The sequence below is a fragment of the Marmota monax genome, unplaced genomic scaffold, assembly GCF_021218885.2.
Source record: "Marmota monax isolate L192 unplaced genomic scaffold, Marmota_monax_Labrador192_F-V1.1 WCK01_AAM20220418_F8-fsc00012, whole genome shotgun sequence".
NCBI classification, from domain to species: domain Eukaryota; kingdom Metazoa; phylum Chordata; class Mammalia; order Rodentia; family Sciuridae; genus Marmota; species Marmota monax.
Window position 1 is genome coordinate 10,023,714 of NW_026695227.1, and position 19,927 is coordinate 10,043,640.

A 19,927-nucleotide genomic window follows, 5' to 3' on the forward strand; every position below is an offset into this window, starting at 1 on the left:
AATAGCAAACTAAGGAGGTGTGGGGGCTGGATTTAACCCTTTGAGAGCCGTGCTGAGACTCTGGAGTTCTTGGGAGAATTCTATAAGTAGAGTCAAGCTCAAAGGTGGGAGATTCTGAACTAATGCTAATTAGGCAGATATACAAAAAAAAAGGAAAAATATGAAACATTACTATAATTATATTCTGAGTTTATGAAACATTTCCTACTAAATGTTACCACAAATGCATGACTATATGGAAATGTTTTACTTTACGTATCTGCATTCTTCCACATTTTAAGAATTTGTATTATTTTTCTACTGCTATCATAATTACCACAACCTTGGTGGCTTAAACAACACAAATTTATTATTGCAGTAAGTTGGAACTAATGGGTGTGCCAGACTAAAGTCAAGTCATTGGTAGGAGTGTGTTCCTTTCTGGAGACTGGGGCGGGGCGGGGGGCGGTCCATTTCCTGGCTCATTCACCTTCTTTGCAGAATTCAGTTCCTTACAGTGCAGAACTAAGATCCCTGTTTCCTTTCCAGCTGTCAGCCAGGGCCATTCCCAGCATCTAGAGGCACCCACATTCTTGGCTGGTAGCTTCCTTTTCCCTTCTTCAAGCCAGCAATGGCAGGTTGAATCCTCCTAACACACTCTTCTCTTTCTCTTCTACCTCACTTTTCAAGATTGATGTGATTAGACTCTAGGGCCCTCCCAAATAAACCATATATTCCCAATTCAGGGTCCTTAAACTTGATCACATCCACAGTGCATTTTATCCTATCATGTAATATATGCACGGGGGAATAGGATGAGAAGATTTGAGGGGACCCATTATTCTGCCCTCTATAGATTGTTTCAGGTTTTTTAATACTTAAAATATTATCTTTTGAACTCCAATGAACAAATGCTTGTTTTAATTGATTCCTACAGACCTAAAACTCTTACTTCAAAGAGCAGAAGAATCATTTTATTTTTCATACTTTGCCTTTAAAATATAGGCTGTGTTATAGAATATGTGGAGAAAAGGAAAGCCTTGCACTGTTGGTAGGAATATAAATTATTATAGCCATTATGGAAAACACTATGGAGCTTTCTCAAACAATTAAAAATAGAACTACCATATGATCCAGTAATCCCACTACTGGGTATATATCCAAAAGAGAAGAAACCAATATGTTGAGGAGACATTGCATTCCCATATTCATTCCAGTGTTATTCACAATAACCAAGATATGGAATCAACTAAAGAGTCCATCAACCAATGAAAGGATGAAGAAATGCAGTCTATACACACAATGAAATACTACCAAAAGAAGGAAATCTCTCATTTGTGACAGCCTGGATAAACCTGGAGGACAGTATGTTAAATGAAATAAGCCACGAACCCAAAAAAACAAAACACTGTTTCACTTATTTGTGGAATTAAGAGTTGAACTCATAGGAGAGAGTAGTTACCAAAGGTGTAGGGTTGGGGAGATATTGGTCCCAGGACACAAAATTTCAACTAGGAGAAATAACTTCAAGAAATCTATTATGCATGTAGTGACTATAATTAGTATCAGTGTGTTATATTTTTTAAAATATCTGAAATAGATTTTAAGTGGTTTCACTTTAAAAAAATGCAAGGCAATGCATGTTAATCAGCTCTATTTAGCCATTCAGCAATGTATACATATTTCAGAACATGTTGTACACCTTAAATTTAATATATACTTTACATATATATGTATATATATATGTATATTCATGTAGTCTTCAAAATGCCTTGGCTTTCTTATCAGAAAAAAAAAAGCCAAACTTTTTAGTACAGCATTTGCCCTGCCATTACTAATATTTTCTTCAGTCCATTTCCTTATTTGACTTGGGGTTGATGAAGTAGTTTCGATAAACCTCCTGAAATAGATGCTAAGTGTTGTGTGTATGCTTATTTTTCTTTTAGGAAAAAGGTCCAGAGCTTGAATCAGATTTTATGTAAGCATTTGTAAATATGGCCATGTGCTGGCATAACATTTGTCAATCACAAACTACCTATACGGTGGTGGATTCCATAAGATCAGCAGGGAGCCAATTGCCTAATGGCATTTTAGCCATTCTAATGTCATAGAACAATGTATTTGTGGTGATGCTGGGGTGAACAAACCTACTGCACTGCCTATTGTATAAAAATATAGAACATACAATTATGCACAGTACTTAGTACTTAATAATGATAATGACTTACTGGTTTACGAATTTACTGCACTCTACTTTTGCCTATAAAATGCACTGTTTAACATACCTTATATATAATCAGATATGATAAATTATGGTATAATGGTGTATTAAGAATTGTAATGCAAAAATAAATAAATAAATAAAATGCACTATTTCTATTGATTTAAAAAATAATAATTTAGTATAAAACAGGATGCCATGAGGGAAAAGGATAGACTTTGGATCTCCTATGTTCCTGATCCAAACTAAAACTGCTTAAGTGGATGATGACACTTATGCAGGCGGAGAGGGAGGAAGAGGAGAAGAAATAGCAAAGGATAGCTAATTTGGTGTTGAACCACTGAGATGAGAACAATTCAGGATGTGTTAAACTTGATGAACTTTCAAGATGGTCCAAAAAATCAAAAGGAGAAGGAAAGTCATCTTAACTAAGGGAACCTAAAAAAGAAAAGATAGTCACATTATTCATAATCAAATTCAAGTATGGATATGGTAAGGGTTACCATAAACTGTGTGGATGAACAACAAATAACAGAGCTACCGCTGAGCCATAGCCACAGCCCCAATATACACAGTTTTTAAGCAGTTTTTTACCTTTTACCTGGCTAGCTTTCGAATCCCATCACATACCTCCCCATTGCTGTTAATAACCTACTATGTAGCCTCCAATGTTTTAAAACATCGGAGATATAGCATATATTCAGTAAAACTCATCTATTTTAAATGTATAGTTTGAAGCTTGACATTTTAATAGATTAAGCCACATAGATAATTTATGTAGCACTTTCATCAAGAAAGTGTATGCATTAAGTTATTATAAATACATAAACTTTTGCCAATAGTCCAATACTGCAATCCAACACTGGCCTCAGTATTTCCAAAAGACTAAGTATGAACACGTTCATTTCAGATGATTGTTTCTTGGGGGTTCCACACAAGCAGTTTGTGGAGCCTAGGTAATATTCAGTCTTTCTGGAAAGACCCAACGTTGGTACAGATCAATTATGCCTCAAAGATATCCAACAATAAATGCCTCGGTGCAAGTCCAAGTGGCCAGGCTACAAGTCTGAGTAAAGAAACTCCAGCTTTGACAGAAGTAGTCTGGGTCTATGATGAATAGCAAATTGGTCACACTAAAAACGGAGATGTCACTGTTTCTTTAGTGGTTTCCTTTAAATATTAGCAATTATGTGCACAGGACATGACACAAAGAAGTACTCAATTAGAGATAGCTGCATTATTTTTCCTTTGCCTAAATAGGACTCTGGAATATACAAGGCTATCACAAAATGGATGGATGAATGAAATTATGACCAGAGTCAACTGTTTCCTATGCACTGTTTCCTGACTGAACTTCTTTCAACTCTTCATTCCAAGCTGCATTCACATTTCTCACTTAGTGTCGGATATAGAGCCAGACTGACTGTGCTCGATTCTTGGCTCCATTATTCATTGTTTTTGGGAAACTCACACAAACTACTCAACTTTCTCAACTACAACATGGAGCTAACAGTAGGGCTTCTATAAGGACTAAAAAGTTAATACAAAAAAAAAAAAAAATAGACTGGCTTCCATATAATAAGCATTCAATAAACATTAGTAATTGCTTAATATAATATATAACACATTTTACAAATTATTTGGTTTTGCAGCCAAATTTGCAGTTCTATGAAAGCAAGAACTTATTTTTGTTCACCACCTAAAACTATGTTCTTGAATGAATGCCAACTACTCAGTTGGTGAAAGACCAGGGCTTTGCATATAATAAGCACACAATGGATGTTTGTTGACAGAGGAATAAATGGAGATGATAAGATGGTTAAGTGATTCAGAAAACTCACAGTACTGTATCCAAAAGGTAAAAAAGAGATTTAGGAACATTTCAGTTTATCTTTATAAATTTATTTTAAAAATAAAATTATAAACAAAATACAGAAAAATATTGACACCTGTAATAACAAGGAAATAACTAATCCATAGGGCAGCTTGTTGGAGAACAAAATCATGAGTTCATAAAGAAATTTTTATTGTGCAAAGGAGAAATATAATATCTAAGATTCATTTACAGTGGGCATTTGGCATTGACAAAAAAGTATTTCTATGTATACATTCAACATTTTGCAGCATATTTCCTTCAATTTATATTTCCAAATTCTATGCCAAATACACTCCAACTCACTACCAAAAATTTCTAAGATACTACTAAAATTCTGTATATTTGGTAGGAGTGCAATATTATTTTACTGGAAAATAATTTTTATGTTCCTACTAGATCAATTATATTTTTACTACTTCAATAAAATTCACCAATGTTTTCTTCCCACCTGAAGCCAAGCCTCTTCAGACAAATTAAATACTAACTCAAATGTGGCCAGTTATGAAATTATATTATAAATTTTCCTCCCTCATTGGAGATATTAAAACTTTTCAATGAAAAGATATCAGTTTTAATAAATTACTTTTTATTTTACAGTAGTTAGAGGTATTTCAGAATCAAGTTGCAGAATTTTAACTTCTTTCTAAAAGACGGCTGAAAGCACTTACCCACTGAGAGTTATTACCAAATTCCTCATCAAAATAAAACACATTAAGAAATCCACACAGTAGTTTTCTGAAAACTCTTCTCCATTTTCCCCACATTTCTCAAATCTATTATTTATTCATTAACAATATGTGACTTTCTTGCTTTGTTTTTCTAAATTATATAAGGTAGCTATTCTAGTTTCCTGATAATCCTCCCATTTCATTTTTAAATTATGATTTTATTAAAATCAACATAAATTACAAGTAACTTTCATTTTTGCTACAGTTCACTTAGAAATGTATTTTAACTTATTGAAGGCAGAATATTTCATGGGGCCTGTCTATATAGACTAGGCAAACAAAACATCAAGATTAGAAATTCTCATGCCTCCAACAGATTCCAGACAAAAATCTACGCATAATGTATCAATTCTTTCTTAACTATTTCAAATTAATTTCATTTCTTTTTGTCTAAGACGATAATGACAAAACAATGGAGATAGATAAATCTCAATGAGGTGACACGCTCTTTCTTTCCTATTTTCTTCAGGTTGTAACATCTTCTCCAGTACATAATGGCTGGCAGTTGGCAGTAGGTTGCTGAGTTGATACCACTTCTAAGTCTGATTCACGAACAAAAATCACTGCATCACCACTTACATTTATAAGACACTGTGCCTATAAGAACAACAAACAGGACCAGTTCAGTTACACTCAACAATACTCTCACAGGCTTCTGTTATACAGGGATAGTGTTGTACAGCCAAAACAAAACAAAACAAAATGCAGACTTACAAATCACTAGGAAAAACAACTAACTCAATAAACAAATAAGAAAAGAATGAGAGAATAATTCACAGGAAAAGAAATTCAAAAAGCCTAGAAACATATGAAAAAATACTTAGATACATATGTTCGTTAAAAAAAGTAGCGTTTCATTATTACCACGTGTTGGCAAAGACATGGGGCAATATAAACACATTTAACATTTCTGGTGGGTGGGGGTTGTGAAACCACTTTGGAAAGGAGTTTGATGGTATGAAGCAAAAAAAAGTAGACACTTTGTGATCTGCCAGTCTTACTCTCATTTATGTGTGTGTATATAAGATACACATACTGTATATACATTTTTTTCATGCACTAGAAAAAAATCTTGAACATGTTACTAAAAAATTACTATGATTTTCACTGCAGTGTGTTTGTAATAAAAAAAATAGAAAACAGCCTAAATAAATAATGGAATATAAATGAACTAAAAGTTCTAAGAACTTAGGATAGAACTCATAAATGTCATGATGAATTAATGAAAATAAATAGAATGTGGAAAATATTCTCAAAGGAGGGAAACTTCTGCAATATCTAAGAAAACTACAAACAAAGGCCTATGTTTTGACCTACCAATTTCATTTTAAGGAATTTTTCCTACAGATACATTCAGACCTCTGCTAATCACTTCTGTTTCATATTCGTTACAGTGCTGTATGTATTAGCATAACATTTATTAGAAACACCCTAAAAATTCATCAGTGGGGAACTAGTTAAAGAAATTCTGGTTGATCCATACCATGAAGCATTATGTGGCTATTATAAACAGTGAGGATAATCTTTTTGCCCTTAAATGGAACAATTGCCTAGAAAAATTCAGTGAAAGAACAAGCTGTGGAAAAAGGGCATATCTTTGCTTGAATGTATCTAAAATCTCTCATGTTACATGCTATGAAGTGTTATAGCTCTAGAAGTGATATACAAAAAAAAAACATGAATAACTTTGGTTGTACAGGGGAAGAAAGTGAGTGGATATAAGACAGGGAGAAATTTTCTGTTTATATTCTTTTAATACCCCTTCTGAATTTTGAATTATGTATTACCTATTTTAAAAATACATTAAGACATTTTAACACAAAATGAGACTATAGTTACATACATATATAATTTTTAAAATATAAAAGCCTACCTAGAAATGACAACAAAATAAGGATGGTCCACTAGGTAGCAAAAAGAAATAGGTCCATAGAGGCTCCCACCATATTTTTAATATTTATTTCTGAAGCTGACTGTCAGGTTAAAAGTGTTTATGTTAGACAATTCTCTATACTTTTTAAGGGTATGCAAGATATCACAATAAATTAAAAGTGAATAAAAACTAAATGACATGAAGTATAGCACCCGACATTTGAGCACCTAAGTGACAAGCAGTAATTAACAGTTATCATTCAGGAAGACTGGCTGTGGGAAGGCCCAAAGCATTTGGAATGAAAGAAGTGGGAGTATACTCTAGCTTTTCTATTTAGAGCCTCGTATTGAGCAATGAAATTCTGCAAGCCTCAGTTTTCTCACCTACAGAAGGGAGTTAATAATACCAATGTTACAAAGTGCTAGAAATGCAAAAAAGCACAGTTCATTTGGTGGAAAACTACATAAATCAATACATAGGTTAAGGGCATTGGGAAGAGGTAAAAGGTAAAAACATAAGTCTAAAAAAGTTGGAAGAGTCCAAATTTTGGAAGACCTTGTATGACATACTAATAACCTTAAATTTTATCATGTACTCTCATTAAAGACTTTGTAATATTTAAAAGATAATAGTAACAACTTTTATGGTATTTACTATCCACCAGGCACTTTAGTATATTACATATATTTCCCCAGTTTTTATCCCAATGTTACAGATGAGGAAACTAAGGCACAGAGAAAGATTTTGTTTTGGACAAGTTGATTTTGAAGTACTTGTCAAAGTGGTAATTGTGACAAATCGAATAAATCTAATACCAGGGAAAACCTAAAACTACAAATCTCAATCTCAAATACAAAATAATTAAGCAAGAAAGGATCTTTTCAATAGAACTAGGGAAATCCTATTACACTAAATAAAATTATTGTAAAGAAATGTTCAGTTGAACAAGGTTTATTTTTAAGATCTGATAGATGCTTTCTTCATGATCAGATTATATCAGATTGTTTACAACAAATTATTAATCCTAATCAGGATGCCCCTTCTCTGGTTTCTTCTCCTTACAGATGATCTGTCTTGAGGTAGTTCTTAGCGTCTTCTGATTTTTCTACCTCTCTCTTTCTACCTTTTTCTGCTCCACTATATACCCTTTTTACCTATTCTATACAATCTACTTGGCTCCAAATCTGATCAATAAACTGGTCCTGAATATACAACTTCAGTTAAGAAATCTCATTGAGCCCTAAATGCACACTGGCTATCTACCAAAAAATTTCCTAGATGTTTGATAGGTCCCCTTCCTTCTCTCCCTTCTAACTTTCCTTAGCTATCGCTGAAATTTATCAGAACGTTGTCTTCCAGTCTCACAGCATTACTTTTTCTTCAATATCTATTAATGAAATATGATATACTCCAATAAGAAAAAGATATAAATTGTTGAGAAAGTTAAGTAAATGAAGCACCCTTGAGAAGAAACTGATTGTGAAGAAACTGAAAATAAAGGTGAAATCACTTTCAATGGTCCCCTCTGCTGGGCCAGAAATGAGGAGCAATCACCAACAGCCATAAGGAATTTCATCCATCTACCACTGCATGTCATTCAAATAATATGATTTTTGATGTATGCCAAGAGGAGCACGTTGAGAAGTACTGCCTTTATCACAGCTCATATAGCCATTTACTTAAAAAATAAATCCTTTACAATTTTAAGTGAGTTATCTTAACTCAAAACTGATAAAAGAGGGGCTGGGATTGTGGCTCAGTGGTAGAGCACTCGCCTATCATGGGCAGGACCCGGTTCGATCCTCAGCACCACATAAAAATAAAGGCATTGTGTTGTGTCCATCTACACTTAAAAAATAAATATTTTTAAAAATGCAAAAAAAAAACTGATAAAAGAACCTTATTTTATAAATTTAACCTAGTAAGACCCTTTTTATTCCCCATGAACAGAACATTATTTAACAGAAATAAACTAGTATAAACAGAAATAAACTATTATGATATACCCTGCACTGTATGGCAGTTAAAACTGTTCAGCACCACAGGATAAACTAACCTGTACTTTTAGCTCTCTGCAGTCAGACATCACTGTACTCCAAATATCCACCAAGATGATGTTAGAAATAGTAGCTCAGGAGCAGAAGTTCCAAAAATGGTTAAGAATAACTTGTTTCCTGAGATGTGAGAATAGCACCTAAGCTATATATGACCATACTTATTAATAACTTCACTAAACTATGTTTTTAGCATCTAGAATCAAAGAAATCTGAAGAGCATTTTTATTCTGGGAGGGTGATGAGGTCGTTGGCTGGCCATAAGGGAAATTCTCAGGTTTCCCCTAAATCAGAGATTTCTAATTGTATCTCACCTGGTTTTTATTTGGATTCTCCATGAAGACACACTGCTTCATTATATAGGAGACGACAGCATTTCCTCCTAATGCAGCAACGTGAGCCCTCACCATTGCAAACACTTCAGCAATAAAGGCATGGAGGAAACCACTGACTCCTCCTTCCTAAACAACAATGTGCAAAATAATCATATTATTTATATGTATCTAGGAATGTACATAAAATGTCAAAGATTATGTATTAAATCATCCCAAGTTATCCTAATAACAGGCAAAAATTCATAGGATTTACTGTATGGATGAACAAACAAAACTTAATTACAAACATGGCTGGATGAGGATTCACTATCCTTACTTTAAACTTAACTGAAGCTCAGAGAATTTGTAATCTGCCCATGATAAACTATAATCACATAAGTAGTACTGACTGAATCTGTTTTGCACATTATATACTTATACCTAACAGGTACACAAAATAAGTATTCCATAAATATTTGTTAGGGAGTAAAATCCATTAGTTCAGGGAATTTTTTCCATGTTCAAAAAACAAACAAAACAGAAATTAAAGGTCAATCAAAGTTTACACTGTTTTGTCCACCTGTTTTCTAGAAATTCTCCTGGAGATTACTTAAATCTAGGAGGAAATTTCCAATTTTAAATTGGAAGTAAGGGAAAAGCTGAGTACACTGTTAGAAAATCATTTTAATAAATCACATCTTTCTAAAAAGCCAGGGCATTCTACATAGTCCTATAAAGGTCTTGCTTTTTGCAATTAAGGAATTAAGTGAGTTGTTTCAGATTGCCTCCAACTTAATCACAGATCAGTACGTTTTTTTTGTGGGTCTTATTGGTTTCCTTCTGTCTATTAAGAAATTTTGAAGGTAGAGTACCTATAGAACTTTAATTTTAAAAAGTTTCATTGATATAAGAAAATAATTTATCAGGCTGTGAATAGAACTGTAATACTGTGCTGTAAAGTCTCCATTAAAGAGAAATCTACTATGAAGCAACATTTTTGGGTACAGGAGCTTATGCAGTAGAGAAGATGTAGAAAATAAAGTCTTACAGATTTGCCAGGGGTCATGGTACATAATTGTATGTAATCCCAGTGACTCAGGATGCTGAGGCAGGAGGATTACAAGTTCAAGGCCAGCCTGGACAACTTAGCGAGACCCTGTCTCAAAATAAAATATAAAAAAGTCATGGATGGAGTTGGAGAATATAATGTTAAGTTAGCCAAGCCAAAAAATCCAAATACCAAATGTTTTCTCTGATTTAAGGATGTGATTCATAATGTGTTTGGGTGGGTGGGGAGGGCATGGGAGGATTAGATGAACTCTAAATAGGGCAAAGGGAGGAGGCATGGGGGACGAAAGACAGTGGAATGAGATGGACATCATTACCCTAAGTACATGTATGAAGACACGAATGGTGTGACTCTACTTTGTGTACAACGAGAGATATAAAAAAAATTGTGCTCTATATGTATAATATGAATTGAAATCCATTCTGCTATCATAATATAACAAATTAAAAGTCTAGTGTTATATAACGCTCAGTGCCAAAGTACCCCTGCATTCAATCCCCAGCAAAGAAAAAAAAAATTTTTTTAATATTTAAAAAAATAATTTATCTGGGGCTGGGCTGTACCTCAGTGGCAAAGCACTTGCCTAGCATGTGTAAAGCACTGGGTTCAATCCTCAGCACCACATAAAAATAAATAAAATAAAGGCATTCTGTCCATCGACAACTACAAAAAAAAAAAAAAAAAAATATATATATATATATATATATATATATATAAAATATATATATATTATATATAATATATATAAAGATTTTGAAAAAAATAATTTACCTCAAAATCTCCATCTAATTAATGAAACAATCTGTCAGAAATCATCATTCATTTACATAAAATGCATCATGTTACTCCATGCCAAACACTGTGCTAGATGCAGGACAGTGAGCATGATATTGAAAACAGTATGCAAGCTTGATTTCTTTTAATATTTTTCTTTTTTAATTGTAGGTGGGCACAATACCTTTTATTTTATTTTCATATGGTGCCAGGGATTGAACCCAGTGCCTTACACATGGTAGGCAAGCACTCTGCCACTGAGCTACAACCCTGGCCCCTGTAAGCTTGATTTCTAAGAAGTTTTTCTAGTAAAACTAAGGCGGGGGTGGGGGGTGGGGGGTGGGAAGCACAACTAAGTCATTTCCATAACAAGCATACTTTATTAAGTACAAACTGCTACTAAAGTAAAATATAAAGCAATTACCTGCTTTCAAGCCTCAGTAATTAAAAATTATCCCTATATCACAGTATTAATTTGCTTATAACATAAGATTCAATATAATTTCTTTTTACTGAGTGAAAATGAACAGCTCCATTCTCTTTTCAGAGGGATGAAACAATTAAGCTAAATTACATAAAATATCTACATAAACATGTCTATAATATGGTCCTCCACTATTTCTAAAGGTGATCCCTTAAAAATTGCTCTTTAAATGTATCTCAGGCAAATAACTACTGAAAACACTAAGCTGTTCTTTCAGGGCTATTATAAGAATCTAATAAAACATAGATAAATTTGTTTGATTTAATAAAGCTCTTGATAAAAATCTAGAATTTCTAACAACAAATGTGTTTAAACCTAACACAAACTCCTGGTAATAATACTAGCTACTGTATGAAATGCATTAGTTTAATCCAGAATCAATATATTTAAGTTATTAAAATAGAAATAAATAAGTAAAATATGTATTTGTACTTATGTATATTTATTATTTTAGGGAAAAATTATAATTTGAAACTTGGTTTTGTTACTAGTCAATCAAAGAAAATCCAAACGCCAACAAAATAACCTCAGTAAAATTACCTCACGAAGAGAAGTAGTTTCCCGAATAAAAAACATGTTAATTATCCCAAGATATTTAGTTATTTTTGCTCCAGGAATGAAAGAAAGAGGTGTCATCTTAACAACCCCAACTGTGGAATTTGTACAAGGTGGAGCAGAACGGTTCCGGAAATTTCCTTCACCCATTGGACTTGCTTTTTCAACTGTCACAGCTAAAATTGAAGAAAAGAAGAGGTAACATTAAGAACAGATACTGGTCATGCATATCGGTCACTTATTCCCTAAGGTTTCCAAGTAAGTGGTGACAACATTCAGCTGTCTGTGAGGCTAAGCCATGTCATGAAAGAAAAGAAATCATCATGCACTGCATGCAATTAAAAGAGAGAGAAAGAAAAACACATGAGGAAATGCTGGAATGAATTCTTTTGGAAGAAAAATGGCATTCCTGCAAAAGAAAATGTTGATGCGGAGTAGCTACACACACAATGATCAGTTATGAAGTGAAGAAAAAGAAAAAGCGGCAGAGCATTAAATTATCTGCTGTAGAAACCAATTATTACAAAGAGAGTGTGAAAGTTGTTATATTTCCCAGTACAGTTATTTCCATCTTTTTCAGACGACTTCATCATTGTCAACTTGTAGATAAACCTTATGTTAACTAGTGGTATATATTTCCTTTCCAAACCTTTTGATTAAACAAACTCATAATTTAAAAAACTTAGCAAATGACCTTGGCCATCAAAAGGTTATTGTTTATAAAGTAACACAAAATAATTACCACTTGCCAAACAACTGCTATCAGCCAGACATATTATGTGTATGTGTATTGCTTACAACCCAGCAACATAGGTTATTATCATCCCCAGTTTACACATGAGGAAGCTGAAACTAAGAGAAATTGAATAGCTTGCCCAAGGTCACACAGCTATTAAATTGGCACTTCCAGAATTCAAAACCAGACCTGGCTGGTTACATAGCCTCTGTTAATTACTCTAAAAGGTAGTTCCTTCCCTTTTAATGTAGTTTTTTTTTTTTTCTCAAATATAGTTACTTTAAAATCTACCAAAACACATGGGGTATATATAAAGAACATAAACATACTGAGTCTAGCAGTAAGATGAGAGTTAATTACTTTCTCTCCAGAAATACTTATTCTTTTAGCCCTCTGGATATCGCTTAGTAAGCTGACAGATGCAATATACAAAATACGCTGGGTCCTAGAAGAATTACCTCTTTGATGAGAGAGCTGGTGATTACCTTCCATCTAGAAGGAGATCATATCTATTTATATATTTTTAGTTATGCCTTCACAAAAAGTAATATTTTAAAAAAATTCTGTTTTGTTAAAATTAACAAATCTAAAGGCCCTTCATTTACTCTTCCTACATGACCATTAGAATCTGCAGCTTTCACACTCCAACACACGACTGATTGGCAATGTTAATACTAGGTAGTAAGGTCTAGCCTTCATCACTGCGAAATCAGGGATATGCTTCTCAGATCATCATAATGTGGTAGAAACATCCGCCTACTTGTCTTAATTGATCCGCGCCTTATGGTCTGAGCTTTCAGTTTAATGAGCTCTATCCAGCTGCTGCATCTGTCTGCAAAGGAACTGTAATCAACTGACGTTGCTGAAAACACAGACAGAAAACAAAAGAAAAAACAAAGAAAAAATATGGATGACGTCTCTTACTCGTCATAACACTCCTTCTGATGATGTAATTTAACTGCAACTTAAAAAAAGAATGGTCTTTTAAAGTCAGATAAGAGAGGTGGTAAAGAGTCAAGCTTTCGACACTGATTTGTCCAAAACCAAGTTCTTGATCATCTGGCTGAGCATTTTTGGTGATGTCACAGCTGTATGGTCTCTTGGGGAGAATGTTAGTGGGGTCTAACAGCAATGAGAGGACCACACATAAATAACTTTATTTTCCATTCTATTTAACTATTTTAGCTATTCCTATTAGAATTTAATTTACAATTTCAACATTATAACTAATCCCCTTCTCTATTTTTATCCTAAAATAAAAAATAAAAAGAATCAAAATGTTGAAAACACTTGGAAAAAAAAATCCTTACTAGTTGACTTATCTTGAATGAAAATATCTTCTTTCTACTATCAGTAATAAAAGTTAAAGGATCATTTTTGTCAATATTCTGTTTCTATGCCTGATTTTTGGTAACAAAGCCTCTGACAAAGGGGGTGGGAAGTGGGTATGAGTCTAATAACTTCCCCCTTTAAAAAAATAATTCACTACTGCTAATTTAAAAAAAAGTCAGAGCTAAAATTTTATTTTTAGAAATTGAGAAACCATTAAAATGCTAAAAAAATAAATATTTAATGAATAAAAAATACAAATGCTAACTACAATAAAGTCACATTGTGGTGTCTATTCCATTGTCCAGTGCATTTCTTCAGTGTCTGAAATTTTATGCACCACCTAACTAGAATTCCACACCTTTGGTGACTATTTGCTTAATTAAACAAACTCACCTCTCTGTGCGGCTGGTATACCTGAGTTAGAACTTGCACTCTCCAGGTGTTCTAATAAGACAATATGAACAACATTAGCTTGAATGCTAAGTACAAGCCAGCATCTCTTCTTTGTTGTTTGTTAATATCTTCTATAAGCCAGAAGAATAGGAATAAATCTTTATGGCTTCATTATAAAAGCAAACCAAATAGAAATATTTAGGTTTAAAATGTAGTTTCTATTGACATGAAAGCTAGCTCAGTTAATAAATAACATGGTAAGAAAGACTGCTTGTTACTAAAACACAAAATGAGTTTCAGAAACTTCATAGTCATAAGAAAATATAAACAGTAACAAATGTTAGTAGAATGACAGCAGAATGTAAGAAAACTAGACAAAGAGTCACTGTGTTGGGAGGCATATCTGACGTGAAACGTGGAAGAGACATGTTTGTAGGGAGTAAGAGCCAGTAAGATTAAAAATTACAAACAAAGTAATGCGCTATGACTCACAGATCAACACATGCTGCCTCCTACCCCTACCCTTCCTTACCATGAACCTCTTTTATTTGTTGGAACTATCAACAGCTCCCTCTAGTGGTAGCAAGACTTTGTGGAACGAAAACTGACTCATATTCAGAGAAATAACTAACAATTCCAAACTAGAATCACTCCCTTTCCAGCACCTCAGGAAGTTAGCATCCAAGGTTTTCCCTGATATTTTATGTTTAGTAAAGATAATTAAGGTATCATGCAAATGTAAGTAGTACTATAAGAAAGTCATAATCCAATTTTAAGGCCCATGTTCTATCCACACTAGCATATTTGAATTTTTGTTTCAAAGTATGGAACAAATGAAAGAATAGTGTTGCCAATTTAGAAATGACACATGAAATATACTGAGAATAATTTGGGCCAGTCAGTTTTTTAAAAAAATATAAATTAAATATATTTTTTTAATTTCTACTTAATGTGTTGATCTTTGGTAATATTCTTAAATTTATAAAAGTTTATTTTAAAATGTCATTTGTACATAGCATTTCTCCAAATTGGAAGAAGCTCCCTTTCAACCCCACCACCATTTTATAAGCAAGTGACCAGTAGCGAATACTAGAGAGTATACAGTGGTAGACAATCCTCTGGATAGATAGATAACAAATAAAAGGGAACACTAGGTAAGGTCCACAAAAGGTCTGCGAAGGTACCATGCTGTGCACATTCCCTGACTGTTGTGCCTAGAAGTCTAGTTGGGGACAGTCCTGATACAGGATCTTGAGGAGCTCTGCAGTCTGGGAGAAGATGGAGCCCATAGGAAGGCCAGCAGGAAGACTTATCACATATCTACAGAGAGTTCAGGACAAGAATGGACTCAATGCAGAAACTGGGACAGCAATGAACCTACCCCAGGCTTATATATTCTAGGAGAATTCAAAGGTTCTTCAGGGTTACTACCTTGGGCAGTACAGACTTGGTCAGTATAGAATTACAGAGAGTACAATAATTCATAGTAATTCAATGGAAAAAAAAATTAATGCATAGGCAGAGGAATGACTAAAATAATTTTTGAAAAATTACTAAAATTAAATTCTCTGTTATAACTCAATACTATCTGGGTAATATAGAAATCTGCAGAAGCAATTGTATACAATTTAATGACAAATACATAGACAGAACTTACTTAAATATGTAGTTATTTATTCCCACCTCTAAGTCACAAGTGGAAAAATCAAGGTACCCAATAATCTGTAAAATATGTGTGTTCCAATAAAGAATAAAAAGAGAATCTTTGTGAAGACCAATGAAACTGTTACAAGTAGTTGCCTCTTGGGAAGAGAAATAAAGGGAGAAGGGAGTTTTATTTTGGATTACATGATTTTGATGTTACTTGAACTTTTTAGTATGTATAATTCATACTTTTCCAAAACTAAATTTATAAGAGTAGGGAAGAGAGGGGACTCTGAGGAGGGGCAGGTATTTATTACCTGACTTCAAATATAAATGCATTTGAATTAAAACTGAAAAAAATGATGCTTTAAAACTAGAAACATTCTTCGGAGAAAGGATGAGAATTTCTTTAATCTCACTTAAAAAGAGCTGTGTTACATTTTAACATACTGCCTATGGTCTTAATTTTTCTCCTAACAGAAAAGACTCCAGGTGAGCAGATCCTGGCAGGAAATAGACTCTGATTGGCACCTCGGGCTAGTTTGAATACTTTAAATACCCAATGATTGTTCCTTCTCATTAAAATCAGGATTCCCAGTTAATAGGCCTTTCAAAAGAAAAGGCACCACAGTTATAAGAAATCTCACTTACTGAGAAACTAGTAACTCTGGTTAAAAAGAAATAAACTGAAGAACATGCAATCACTATCAATTTTAAATAAAAGACAGCAGACTTCATATTCAAGGGTAGAAATCTCATTTAAAGTCATTCAGGCTTTGTTGAGCATTAGTTAATGCTCAGTTGAGTGCCATTTGTATATCTATGTGGAAGAGCACTTTGTATGTTGGATCCCCATTCCAGCTGCAAAGAGAGCCTCAATCCAACCATACAGCAGTCCATTCTCTCAAAATTTCTATTCCCATTTCATAAAAGACAAAGATTAAACCCCATCATTCTCAAATAACCCTAGAAACTTAGTAAGTAGGACAACAATTTAATTATTCTTAGCACACTCTGGGAAGCCCTACTTCTAGTGGTGTGCGGAGATAAATTAACCCAGATTAAAAGCATTTTAGTGGTAATGAGCATATTGATGACAAAAGAAAAAAATGTGGCAAGGATTATTCCTCCTTCAATTTTATACTCTCCAATGTTTCTAAGGTTTGAGACTTCTTCATTCTTCTAAATAATTTCTTATAACCAATTCAAAACTATTGGCTAGCTGTTAATATGGTCTGAATGTTTATTCCAAAACTGTGGTTAAAATTTAATTGCCATCAAAATAGTATTAAGCTGGGTGCAGTGGCGCACACCTGTAATACCAGTGGCTTGGGACACTGAGACAGGAGGATCAAGAGTTCAAAGCCAGCCTCAGGAACAGTGAATGTGCTAAGCAACTCAGTGAGACCCTGTCTCTAAATAAAATACAAAATAGGGCTGGTGATGTGCCTTAGGGGTTGAGTGCCCTTGAGTTCGAGCCATAGTACCAAAAAAAAAAACAAAAACAAAAACAAAAAAAACCCCAGAATTAAGAGCTAGAAACTTTTAAGAGAGGATGAGGCCATGAGGGCTCCATTCTTGTGGAAAGGATTGGTACCATTAAAAAAGGGTGGTTCAGCCCCTCCTTGCTCTCTTTCTGCTCTTCCTTCCTGTGATGATGCAGCAAGAAGGTCCTTGCCAGATGCCAATACCTTGATATTGAACTTCTCAGCCTCCAGAACAAGTCAATAAATGTCTTTTTTTAAATAAAATACTCAGTCTTGGGTATTCTGTTACAGCAACATAAAGTGGACCAAGGCAGCTGTAATAAAGTTTCTACACAGATCACCCAATCTTTTGACGATTCATTTTATATCATTAAATATAAAGATCATCTTTGCTCTGAATAATTTTAAAAAGTATTTGAAACAATCTTACATACACATCTTTAAAAATTCCTAAAACTGAGAAAAATTCTACAAACAAGAATCTCTGGCAGATTAAAATACACATAATCTGGAGTCTTTAAATTTTATACTTTATTTTCCCATTTTAACATTCTCAGTTTTAAGTAAGCTATTATGATCAAAATTGGGTTTTATGTTCCTTTAGGCAGTCCCATCAATCCATAAGACACTGACTGGCTATGCCTCGTAACTATAAAATCTGGTTTAATGACTAAGTTAAAGCAAATGGTGTATCTGAACATTCAGTATAAATTTACCCATAAGGGTACTTAAATATTGATGAATTGATAATGAAATTGCCATTCTGTAGTTATAAATTATTAAGGTATAAAGAAAGATGGAAATAGCTTCAATTTGGGTAGTTCAAAAGAGAAAAATTCAACAGCAATATACATAGGCAATACATACATACATTAGATGACCAAAAAAAATTAACTTCTCTATTTGGGTAATTTATGTTTCCGATTAAAGGTGTACAAAGGTGTACAACATCCTAAGCCACTTGTCTTTTTCAATCCCCTTCTTATGTGCTCCTGTTTCCATCTCTATACATCCACTTTTCATCTTACTACTACCCTTTATGGCTTCTCTTCCAAGTTATTTGGGTTTTCTGGCAGTTGCCCAATTCACTTTTTTCTTTGCTTTTTAATCCCTCTGCCTCTGAATTTCACTGTCCTCAAGGTACCTTAAGAAGCTAGAGAGGTAAAGACTCTGTATTCTATTTCTTCATCAACTCCCTTCCCAACCTATTTCTTGGCTAAGTATTTGCATACATTTTCCTCATTTTGGTTTCTATTTTCCTTATTCTCTTCATCATCTCTCTCCTTTCAAAGCCTGCCACTGATTGTTTTGGACATCCAATATAACATGGAGAACATCAGTTGTTATTTTTACTGTTGTTACCATTTGGTCATAATGACAAAATACACAGTACTTTAAAAACAAAAACAGAAACAGCAGACAAGCAATAGGTTATCAGTATATAAAGACATTTTTTAGTTAGTATAAAGGAATTATATTTGTTAACTATTAATTAGTAGGAAAAATGAAAGTTCTTATAGTTTTTAGAAATTTATATTTCTAATTGCTAGTTTAAAATAATCTTAGGCAGATCATTAAAATGAAACCATCTTTTTAAAATCAAATCTGGTTTAACAAAAACAAACTTGTCTATAATAAAAATAAGGATTAAAAAAACTACTAGTGTGTAGACCTAATTATGGAAAGCAATGCATTGCAGGTACAAATCAATTAGGGTTTTTTTTGTTGTTGTTGTTTTTTACATCAAAAGCCAGACACTAATCAGTACTTGCTACACTCGTCAGGCTATAGTTACATCACTGTACACAAAGAAATCATCCAGCATAAAGCAAAATGAAAGCAAAAAACAAGATGAGTATTAAAAAAAATCCTCTTCTATTTGGTTTCACTCATATATTTGTACATATAATACTAATTAAACCTTTTAAAATATTTAAACTATCAGTGTTTAATAAAAATTTATGAGACATTATATTTATAAAGTACTTGAAATATATGGTACATGATTTATACATACTTGTCTAATCTAAGTTTATAAGCTCTGTAAAATGATAGTATAATTTAAGTCTTTAGACTTTTGAAGTGATATGCTAACCTTTTCTAAAAACTATATGCAGGGGATGAAGTTGTAGCTCAGTGGTAGAATGCATGTATGGCATGTGTAAAGCCCTGGGGTTCAATCCTCAGCACTACATAAAAATAAATAAAAATAAAACAAAGGTATTATGCCCATCTACAACTTAAAAAAAAAAAAAATTAAGACTACATGCATAAAATTCTTTAGCCAGACTGCAGTCTGAGAAAAATCTACTAGTATTTTATGTATTTCTCAGACTGCATTTACTCAGACTCCCCATTCTTATTACATTTACTCTCTCATCTTTTTATATATATAATTTTTAAAGAAT

General features: G+C 33.3%; 1 protein-coding gene across 24 annotated transcripts in view; it reads right to left on the reverse strand.

Annotated features, from left to right (window-relative positions):
* Nucleotides 1-4,086: 4,086 nt before the first annotated feature.
* The window catches only part of C2cd5 (C2 calcium dependent domain containing 5), a 94,184-nt gene continuing 78,343 nt past the window's right edge, over nt 4,087-19,927 (reverse strand). For 13 of the 24 annotated variants that reach the window (XM_058576145.1, XM_058576144.1, XM_058576152.1 and 10 more), the window contains 5 exons: nt 14,389-14,439; nt 13,424-13,525; nt 11,913-12,103; nt 9,046-9,192; nt 4,087-5,401 (listed from right to left, as the gene is read on the reverse strand). In XM_058576145.1, the coding sequence (XP_058432128.1) occupies nt 5,270-5,401; nt 9,046-9,192; nt 11,913-12,103; nt 13,424-13,525; nt 14,389-14,439 (623 nt within the window). In that variant the 3' untranslated portion in view covers nt 4,087-5,269. The remainder of the gene's footprint in view (nt 5,402-9,045; nt 9,193-11,912; nt 12,104-13,423; nt 13,526-14,388; nt 14,440-19,927) is intronic. The other 11 variants (XM_058576148.1, XM_058576159.1, XM_058576160.1 and 8 more) reach the window with 3 other exon arrangements.